Genomic DNA, 11,326 nt, shown 5'->3' on the forward strand with positions numbered 1-11,326 from the left:
CAACTAGTAGGGAATATGAGGTTCATGGCCCAATGCGAGGATGGAGGTGTTTTTGTGCCTTAAGTTAAAGAAAATCACTATTGTCGTCCAACATGTGCAGCTTGTTCATAAATAAAATAATAATAGAACATAGGTACGTTTTTTCACTATATCATTAAACATGATCTCAGCTTGGAAAACGAATGTAATAATAACGACTAACGGTTTCTCAGGGTTTGCCTTTAATATCACATAGTGTTCTTATCTGTAAGTTACAAATGTAATTCTCCAAAGATAACATGACGTAAATATAAATATTCCTAATAAAGTCACTAAAGAAAATTCTGTCACTGGATTGTAGAGTTTTTCTTTTTTTATTACAGGCACTTCTGTTGATGTTCAGCAGGTGAATGAATACGCTTTTAAAACGTCTTTCCCATCGTTTCCTTCCACTGAGGCCACAATGCTGGAGTAGTCACAGGAGACGTGAGTAAAGCCCCTAAAAAAGAAGAAGCCGATTAATATACAATACATTCATAATGTGACAGCATGAGAAGGAAATGTCAAAACATACCTGGACATTGAATGTGATCCTCCCAGTAAGTGGTACAGGCTTTCCAGGGTCAATCCAAGGACTTTGTCATTTTTCCACGTCAGCACTCGTAAAGAGAGATCCTGAGATGCCGTCACCACACGGAAACTATCCTGTGATTAGAAGTTAGAATGTTATGTGGGCTGAAATCTATTAATTAGGTTTTTATGTGACTTTAAGGCAGTGGTTTACAACCTTTTCAGCCCGCGACCCCCAAATTAAAAGTCCCAGAGACCAGGGACCCCCACTGTACCTGAAGGTGGTTAAACACAAACTGAACACTGAAAAACAGTCATGTGGAGACAGGGCCATCTATAAGGGGGAATGATGGGTCCATTGTTCTATAACCACATCTATTCATTTATCTGAATAATATCCACTGTTATTCAAGAAGTTTATTAAGAATTATTATTTGTGGCCTAGTATATAGTCATCTTAAAGATGTATATCCTTGTTTTAATCAGAAAAAAAATTGGTTAAAAGTGACCCAAATGCTGGATAAGGTGGGTAAATGGAAATTTTAAAACCACAGAAATTGGTTTTAAAGTAAAAAAAAAAAAAAAAAGTGGCCATAAACAGACAGAAAGGTAGTTAAAAAATTTCAAAGTGTCAATGTGAAACAAGTAGGAACAATTAGTTTAAACTGGCAAATAATGGGCATTATCATGTGAATGAGGGTAATTGGCTTAAATACAGTAAGCATGAAATATGGTGAAAAGAGGTTTAAAGTGACAATAATGGGTCAACAAATGTGACATTAAATGGGAAAAGTGGTGGAAAGGGTTTATAAGTACTGAAATGTGCAGAAAAGGCATTAAAATGTGATGAATAGTGGTAGAATTTGGAGTAATGTCGCAAAAACGCATTAAAAGGAGCAAAAATATGGCAAGAAAAAGTGATGGAAATAAGTAAAAATATGGCAGGTTTGGTGTAGTTGTAGAAAAAGAGGAAAAATAGGAAAATGGGCTCAAATTGTTAAAATATATATATTCTTAGTTTCTTGAAGGCATTTGACGACCCCCTCCCAGTGTCTCGCCGACCCCAAGGTTGAGAACCTCTGCTTTAGGGTAAGAAAAGGTCGTACCACACAGATAGAAGTGATGAGCTTAGTGTGCTCCTTGAAGCTTGCGAGCAGGTCTCCTTTCAGAGAGTAGACCCAGAGCTGCTCACCAGCTGCCAACACTAAGCAGTTACTGTCTTTGGCTTCCAGAAAGATGCTGGAGGACCTGGAGCTCACACTGACGGGGAAGGACGCCACCTGCTGGACTGCACAGTTCAAGAAACAACACTTATTTTTGGGAAACACAAATAGAAAGATCGAGCCTGCAACCAAAAAAAGATTTTGAAGATAAAACTGAAGTTCACAAAAGGATCAAATGTTCCTCATTATTATCCTTTAACACAGTCGTTTCCTAACCTTTTTCGGGTTGTGACCCCATTTTTATATCACAATTTTGTGGCGACATTCTCTGGAATTCTTTTTGATCACATTTGTTATGCTGTTTTACAAATACAGAGTATTAGTGCGTGTGATTACCGGTTGTTATATTTGAGAAAGTGAAAGTATAGAATTGTGTGTCATAATAATAAATATATATATCATTTAATCAGTTTTTTTTTAAATCAATTGCGAGACATTTCAGGCGACCCCACATAGGGCCACGACCAAGGTTGAAAAACCCTGCTTTAATAACACGCTGTGTGACAAATTTAAAGACACAAAATAAAAAATTAAAAAGATATATTAATAAGTTTTCCAGTAAATAGAGAAACAGCATTCACTTTGAAGATAATTAAGTGAGAATAACTGCTGCCTTAGTGAAGTTGGAACAGGCAGCACTCAGTTACAAAATGTATCCCCTTCAAAATAAAAGTACTTGATTATTTGCTTTTTTGTCAAGACAAATTTGTTCTACTGACTAAAATTTGGTTTCTGACCCTTTTATAGTTTTCACATCACCAAATGAGAATCTAATGCAGGGGTATAAAACTCATTTTAGTTCAGGGGACGAATGTGGGACCAGTTTGATCTCAAAATAGCCACAGATTATAGGAGGAGATTTTTGTGACCAATTCTTATTTAATTTGGGAAAAATATGTGAAATAATTTGAGGAAAATTTAAGGATTTTGAAAAAATTGAGAGTTCTTTCAACAATTTGAAATTAAAAATGTTGCCATCATGTGATACAGCCAAACTTGCCATATTTTAAACCTATTTCCATCACTTTATATCACCATATTTTTGCTCCTTTTAATGCATTTTTGCTACATTACTCCCATTTCTGCCACTTCTCCATCACATCTCAATGCCTTTCCTGCACATTTTTTCCACTTTTAAGACATTTTCGGCACTTATAAAACCCTCTTCCACCCCAATTTCCTCACCTAATGTCGCATATGCTGACCCATTTTTGTCACTTTTAATCTCTTTACACCACATTCACTATTTGTCATGCCCATTATTTGCCAGTTTAAACGAATTGTTCCTACTTTTTAAATTACATTACTCCAACAACTGCCATTTCTGCCAATTTTTAAGACAATATTGACACTTTGAACCCTTTTTACCACTTTTTAAGTCTGTTATTGGCCACTCTAATTTGCAACTTTTAACCAATTTTGAGCTTAACACATGTGATCTAAGGTATAGGATAGATTTATCAATTCAAACTCATTAACTGCCTTTTCTGGCTGGCTGCAGACTGTCTGATAGAAGCAAAAATTACAGGTCATTATGTACATTTCTAAGTCCTCACCCTGGATCTGTGACTTGTACTTGGTCTTATTCATGCTGACATCAAAGACAGTGAGGGCTTTGTCGTGTGGCCTCTCAGTGCGATGGATGATGGCCAGTCTGGCGGGCTGCGTTGGTATGAAGACAGCCGCCCAGCTCCCACTGACTGACACAGACTGGCACAGAGGATCTTCGTCCTCAGATGGAAAGGTCAAGCTTTCAGAATAAATCACCTGGAAACAAACCAAGCAACATAAACCTGCAGCACTGATGAATGGACCGTGTGTGTTCTGGCTAATGTGTGTCTAGGCTGAAAATTCAAAAAAATGCCTTGATTATGGGCGGAGCTCCTGGAGCATTTAAAACACACCAATTCTATACTATAAAATCTCTAAAGAACAATCTATGCTATGCTATGCTATCTACTCAATTATCCCAATCCCACCTACTTGCCACAGATTGCAGAATCATAAGGTGATAGTTTTTATTGAAGGGGCGGGGTCAACAGTGGTGGTTTGTGACATAAGAAGCCACCAAAATGTCACAAACCACAATTCTCAACCAATAGCAACATTTTAATGTAATAGTTGGGTTTTAACCCATAGAGGTCAGTCACTTTTAGATTTTTACAACATTCATACTAGGGGTGTAAGGATACACTCAACCAATGATTCAATTTGAATCTTAATTTAAAAAACAAAAACAAAACTCAAATCAAAAACTGGGATGTAATGATGCACTAATCTCCTTTCAATTTGAATACATTTTGGAGAAAAAAACAGATTAGTCAAAATACAGATTCCTATAATTTTATTCAAATTGTCAAGATTTTTTTAAAGTAATATCTTTTCTTCTTATAACTTTCATACAATACGTTTGAACTGTTTGAACTCATGTACCAAAATAAACAGCACATTTAGTAATTTATCATCGGCTTGGAATTGACATATTGTTCTTCAGGTGTGTGTGTGTTGCGTGTCTCTCTGTGCCGCTAAATTTTGATTGTTGTACCACAACATTGCGTGGTATATCAGGTGACGTGTTTTGATTAGCGCGAGAAAGATGCAAAAATGGATACTGACTTGCTTTGGATCATTTATGTGCCCACACGGAAGTAAATAGTGTCGCGTTGAAACAAGTTTGGGCTTCAAGCTGATATCCGGAGTTTCTGAGAAATCTATGTTTATGTATAATCTTTTGAAATGCGAAAAAATACCGAACTAGTCTTTTACTATGGTCGACTGCCGGTGGTCATTCATATACATTAATGTATAAGCCCGCCTTCATCCATAGACCCCTATACAAATGCAAGAAAGCGTGGACTTCGGCCAGCCAATAGGCTTTGACTTCCTGGAGCGGGCCTCTGTCAATCAAAGTGAATGCGCGTGCATCGTCACAACAGCAAACAGGTATCACTGAGCAGCATAGCATCATGGAGGAGCGCTCAGAAACTCCAAAATTATCCATTCCACGATTGCCAACGTATAAAGCTTCTCCTAAAAAACAAAAGAAAAGTCCGGGTACAAAGCTTGTGGATAAACGTCTTTGTGACCGCAACAGAATTTATCTCTGAGCTGCTTTTCAAAGGGGGAGGGACTTGGATTTGAACAGATAATAAACATGTTTTAATCAAAAGTTATGGCACTCAAACAATAAATGTGTCGTTTTTGTTGTTATGCGACTTTGTTATGTTCGCAATGCACGTGCACAAACGTAGAGGCGTAGCTTCTGGTAGAATGGCAGAGACAGGGGAGGAAGTAGAGCTGTTGAAGGCGGGACAAATCGAGACGTTCTCTCAGAAACTCAGGATAGCAGCTTTAAAGAGACATCGGTTTAATTTGGGTCAGACGGTTCAGGCCGCGATCTGTCGGGTTCACGCCAGGTCGGGTCTTCTTTTATTGGCCCGATTAAAGCTCTGCCCCCATCGATGCACATACTGTGCTGTATCGATTTTTAGCCATTTAGGATATATCCCTACATTCCTAATTCATCCCAAATACATCTGTTTTCAGCAGGGGTTCTTCAGTTTTGGGGTTCAGTTACTCTTAAGGAGCTGCAAACGACAACAGAAAAATACCTTGGGGCTGAAATCATCATTGTTCGTTGTTCCAGCTGCGATCCATTTCTTGTCAGTGAAACTAGGAGTAGGTCGACTTTAAAGCTGTCACACACTGACACACTGGATTTTTTATTTAAAGTCAAATCGTTCAGTGTACACACAGATCCCTGACTTGTTCCAACCTGGAGGGAAAATATCAAAGAAACCTTTACTTACTACTGCGTGTTTGTACGTTCATTGTACTGTATGTGTGGATTTTTCATTCAGAAAAAGAAATAAAAAAAAAAAAATGGTTCTTTCATAACATCTCAAAATTAAAAAAAATTATGATTGACATTTTTTTTTTTTTTTTTTTTAAATCGAGGTCAAGAAGAGATAAAAACAAAAATTTAAAAACAAGTTGAACAATTTTCTTACATTACATTTCTTTGTATTTAGATCTAGAAACTGAAAGTCGACTGATTTTTGTTTATCCCTTCTTGGCCCTGATAAAGAAAAACATGTTGAATTTCAATCTTAATTTTTTTAATTAAAAAATGAAACAACTAACTTCTTAAAATCCTTTTCTGAACGAAACACCCAATAACCTAAACATACACTGATCGTTTGTTCTTATTCATTTGAATGTGTGGTTACTCACAGTCAGAAACCACTCAGCGTTTACATTATACTGCAGTAGTTTACAGTGTGGAGAGCCTGATGAGAAGGAACCCAACTCCTCTCCAGTCTGACCTCTCCAGGTTTTAATGAGTCCAGTGGAGTCTGATGTGATCACTATTTCACGCTGTTCATCACTTATGATCCCTGTCAAAGGACTCTGTACAGGACTGCACCACAGGACACCGCCCTGAGTTACAAAAAGACAACAACAGAACGACCATTACCTCGTCATCAGCAACTATCAGCCTAAAGCAGTTTAAGGAGAGCATCACAAACTTTAACACATTTCACATGTGCCAGGACCGTTTCTTGCTTTATGCAAACTATACACATGCAATAGAGCCTCAAACTGCTGCACCCACTTCATAAATAATATTTTGTTGTTATTTTTATTCAAGGTTTTACTTTTGCTGATTTACTTATTTCTTTTTGCTGGGGACCTGTGGGTAACTGGTTTGAATCCACTGTGTGCCATCCCTGTGGGACCTTGAGAAAGACCCAAAAACCTAAATTATTTCAGGACTGTCTTGAAAAAAGAGATCCTTAAGTTTACTGAGACTACCCTGGCAATAAAAAGGTTAGAAAAATAATGTAAATATATATTATAGGCCTTGTTAGAGCCTGATATGTAACAACGACCAGAAATGAAGGAAGACCCGAATTATTTAAAAAATTTAATAAAACCAAAAATGTTACAACTGGTTCAAAATGTAACAGATACTGAGCCAAAATGCAAAAAAAAATTTTGCCTGATATATATATATATATGTGAACATTTTAAAATATATGTATATAATATATATATGAAAGTAAGAAAAAGTAAGTAACCAAAAATGCCAAGGTTCTCCAAAAGGCTTTAATTATATATATATATATATATATACACACACACACACAAATATACACATTTTATTTACACATGCGCATTTGTGTATGAAACTACTCTCTACATTGAAGAAATAATCCATAAATCATCGACTCACTCGATGATGTCATACAACTATTAAACTATTAGGGGACAAATATTTTGTCTGCCCCATAATGTAATAACCATGGCAAAAAGTTTTTATGTTTTGGGCTTAGCATCTGGTTACATTGTTGACCGGTTATTACATTTCGGGTTTTATTAAATTTTTTGACAATTGGGTTCTTGTAACATATCGTGCTCTGACAGGCCACCTGTTTTTACCTTTTTCTTGTTTGCACTGTAATACATTGATGTTGGCAAATTGTCACATTTTATTAAAGGCACACTGTGTAACTTTTGACCACTAGGGGCGCTAGACCTGTAACTTCGGGATAAGGATTGGCTCTAAGGGCTGGGTCGGTCGGGCTGGGGTGCGTAGCGGGGCTGGGCACACGCCGTGGCTGGAGGAGATGCCGCCGCCACCCTCCTCTCCCCGCCGCCAGAGGCCCGACGCTGGGAGCTCCTCGCTGCGTCGATTGCGCTGCCCCCCTACTCCCTGGCCTTGCCGCAGCGGCCGGGATCGGGGCTGATGGTATCCGGCACCGAGCGGAAGGCGGGTCGGCGGAGGGGGCCGGGTCTTGGCTGAGTCTTTTTAGCCTAATCAGAAGCAGTTTTAAACTTTTTGCTTGCCTCTGCCATGTTCAGGAGTCGAACAGGCGGAAAAATACTAGGAAAAGCCTTAGCCCAATGAGTATATACGAGCCTGTGGTCACGTGACTGCCGTAAAGTGATACATTCTCCAGACATTCTCCAGGTCACATGACCTGGCCAAAGACGGCCCGTCCCTCCAAACTTACATAGTCGGTATTTCAAGAGGGAACCCCCGCTCGGAGCATTGATACTGTCAAGCTCTGTATATTGGCCTGAGGAATCATTTAAAATAACTGATATGGGTCCATTCTTAAGGTAAAAAAGTGTGCGGTGTGGTTTTAAATGAAGTTCTATTATTTGTTTGTATATCTTTTACATTTTAACTTTGGTGCAGACTGAATATTAAGGTTATGTCACCACAGATCATCTAAGAGTTGCCCCTCACCAGGCCCTAGAAACGGCAGTGATGGGTGCTGAGCGTGCATAATGGAGGAGGTTCACTGACATTCTGGATGTCCCAAGCTTTCAGGGTTCCATCAGTGGAGGCACTGCAGACCGTGGACCTGCTGCTCCACAGGTCCGGATTCTGGCTTGAGTTTTCCTGCAGGTAAACAAAGCCCACTATCCTGCCTTTGGACAGGACCACAGAAGCATTAGATCAGGAGCGTTAATAAAGTATGTAGACATGATGATAAGGTCATATACCTGTGTGACCTCTGAGGCTTTTACAGGAATAACCTCCTGACCGACCCTGAGTCATTTTCTGCTCCAAGTGACAACGTCGCAGGTAGTACCTCTTCCAGGAGGGGTTCACCTGTTCACCCCCCAGGACGGAGAGATTACAGAAGCTCCAGCGCTGCAGACACATCCTCCTGGAATAATAACACAAGTTAGTGTCTCACAGAAAAAAAAGGTATTTCCTCAGGGATCAGGATCATCTCACCTCCATAACCAAGGAGTCTCTGCTGCTTCATGCCAATCCTGAACATACACAACAAGCAGAGGTGACAGTAACTGATTAGTACTCACGTCATGTTGCTGTAATTTAGTTGCTTTTATAGGAACTTGGACTATTTTGTGTATGTTTCTAAATCAGTAATTTTACTTGTACTTTAGTACATTGTAAAAGAAGTAAAGTGATTTGTTACATTTCTACAACCAACCTTTTTGTGATTTCATTTTTAATTTCAGGTTTTTTTTTTTTTTTTTGTGATGATTCATGCCTTTTGATCAGACAATTTTTATAGAAATGGCTGAACTAATTTTTATATGTATATTATACATGAGATGTTTACTGTATGCAAGCGAACAGTGGCAAGATTTATTACCAAAAATAAATGTTGGGGGTGAAAGTAACTAGTAACTTTTACCAAGTGTCTTTTGATACAAAAATGTATCAATAGCCTCCGGGACTATGGGTATGTTTTCCGCTTTTTCCGGACCTTTTCTACATAAGCGTAATGTGCTTGCGTTTTTTCTCCGTGCTAAAAGGGCCGAGGCGCCGCACTCAAGGATTCTTCCATCCGCTAACGTGGGTTCGTATCCCACTTTTGTCATATATACTTTTTCATTTTAACATATTTAACACAGCAAATTCCACCTTTAAAAATACATATACGAAAAAAAATAAACGTTTTAGGGTATTTCCTGGGTTAGGGTTAAAAATACATATATGAAAAAAATAAACATTTTAGGGTATTTCTAGGGTTAGGGTTAGGGATACGGTTAAAAATACATATACGAAACAAATAAACGTTTTAGGGTATTTCTAGGGTTAGGTATACGGTTAAAAACACATATACAAAAAAATAAACGTTTTAGGGTATTTCTAGGGTTAGGGTTAGGGATACGGTTAAAAATACATATACGAAACAAATAAACGTTTTAGGGTATTTCTAGGGTTAGGGTTAAAAATACATATACAAAAAAAATAAAAGTTTTAGGGTATTTCTAGGGTTAGGGATACGGTTAAAAATACATATACGAAAAAAATAAACGTTTTGGGTATTTCTAGGGTTAGGGATACTGTTAAAAATACATATGAGAAAAAAATAAACACTTTAGGGTATTTCCTGGGTTATAACCCAGGAAATACCTGGGTTATAACCCAGGTATAACCCAGGTATACCTGGGTTATACCCAGGTATAACCCTATAGGGTTAAAAATACATATATGAAAAAAATAAACATTTTAGGGTATTTCTAGGGTTAGGGATACGGTTAAAAATACATATACGAAAAAAATAAACATTTTAGGGTATTTCTAGGATTAGGGATACGGTTAAAAATACATATACGAAAAAATAAACATTTTAGGGTATTTCCTGGGTTAGGGTTATGGCTAAAATAAAAGGGTTAGCGGGGTAGCTAAAAATAAATATAAGCTAAAATAAAACTGACACGTGGCGTTTAAGTCATGTAGTACACCTATTACGTCACCTAAACTGGCCAATGAGGGGCGCTCCGTATGAATAGTCATATATTCTATGCATACGTTTCCGTATCAATAGCCGAGGCCTAACGTTTATGGCAGTGGCTATCCAAACCTAACCCTAAAAATTGTTGCGATATTGGGTTAAAACCTAACCCTAACCCAAAGACGCTACGTACTTGCACTTCGGTAAACGTACTAATAACACCAGGGGTTTTCCGTACGGCAACCGTACAAATAGAAACTTTAAACTTTTACTGAGCACTTGAGCACTATTTAATTGAGCTACTGTTTACTTATACTTGAGTATTTTATGTATGACTTACTTGTGCTTGAGTACAATTTCAATCAAGTAACAGTACTTCTACTTGAGTGAGTAGGATATATCAGTACTCCATACACCTCTGATAACCATGTTTCACTTTGCATTCATCTTTCTCAGTTACTTCCGCACAGCTGACCCTCCTCACTCACCTGACACACGCAGGAAGCACTGCTGAGCTCTTCATCGGTGAGGAATGTGAAAATATGAATGAGACAATCACTGATCAGGTGAGGATGATGAAGGTCCATAATGATAATACTAATAAATCTCAATAAACTTATTTAAAAAGTCAACATCAGCGCAGCAAACTGGAGCTGGTATGGGTGGAGCTACGGGAAGAGCGCGAGGACACGGAAGGAAGCGCTCCGGCTGCAGCTTGTAATGACGTCACATGACCACGAGATGTCGCCATTGTTGAAGATAGTTGGTACAAAAAAGGCGCACGAGAACAGCGTCAACGCGCCACGCTGACAAAGCGATATGTATTGATTGACAAGTGATTAAAAAAAAAAAAAAAAAAAAAAATCGGTATTTTGTACAGCTGGCATTTTTGAATTTTTCGTTTCATGTATTTCCTTCATTTTTCTGAAAAATGTTTTCATTTATTGTTTGTTACTGTAATTCAATAAAAAGTAACATTATAAAGAATACAAAAAATAAAATAAAAATGTGTTGTTAATGTTGCAGAAAGAAAGACACCTTTTATTTATTTTCTAAATGAAATGCAACCATACTGTAAAAAAACAAAACAAAAAACAAACAAAACAAAAACAAAAAACAGCACAATAGTTGAATGGATTATTATTATTATTAGTATTATTATTATTATTATTAATGTACATATTTAGCTTTTTCTGGTGTGGTGTTTGCTTGTAAACTGATTTTTTTACATGTGTCATGCCATCACATGTGTCTCTAACTTCTTACAAATAACACAAAAAAGTAGCCTACTTTAAGTTCATGCTTAATTTCAGTGAGGTGTGTCAA

General features: G+C 37.7%; 1 protein-coding gene across 1 annotated transcript; it reads right to left on the reverse strand.

The window, feature by feature from the left end:
• Positions 1-204: 204 nt before the first annotated feature.
• On the reverse strand, positions 205-10,671 carry fbxw12 (F-box and WD repeat domain containing 12). Its single transcript, XM_028453387.1, is given in 11 exon segments — positions 205-478; positions 554-684; positions 1,656-1,837; positions 3,329-3,539; positions 5,384-5,439; positions 5,442-5,547; positions 6,006-6,212; positions 8,089-8,213; positions 8,289-8,455; positions 8,527-8,564; positions 10,489-10,671. Coding segments are annotated over 11 exon segments (1,422 nt in total). The 5' UTR covers positions 10,588-10,671; the 3' UTR covers positions 205-378.
• Positions 10,672-11,326: the final 655 nt, after the last annotated feature.

This window comes from Gouania willdenowi, chromosome 7 (assembly GCF_900634775.1).
Source record: "Gouania willdenowi chromosome 7, fGouWil2.1, whole genome shotgun sequence".
In the NCBI taxonomy this organism is placed as follows: domain Eukaryota; kingdom Metazoa; phylum Chordata; class Actinopteri; order Blenniiformes; family Gobiesocidae; genus Gouania; species Gouania willdenowi.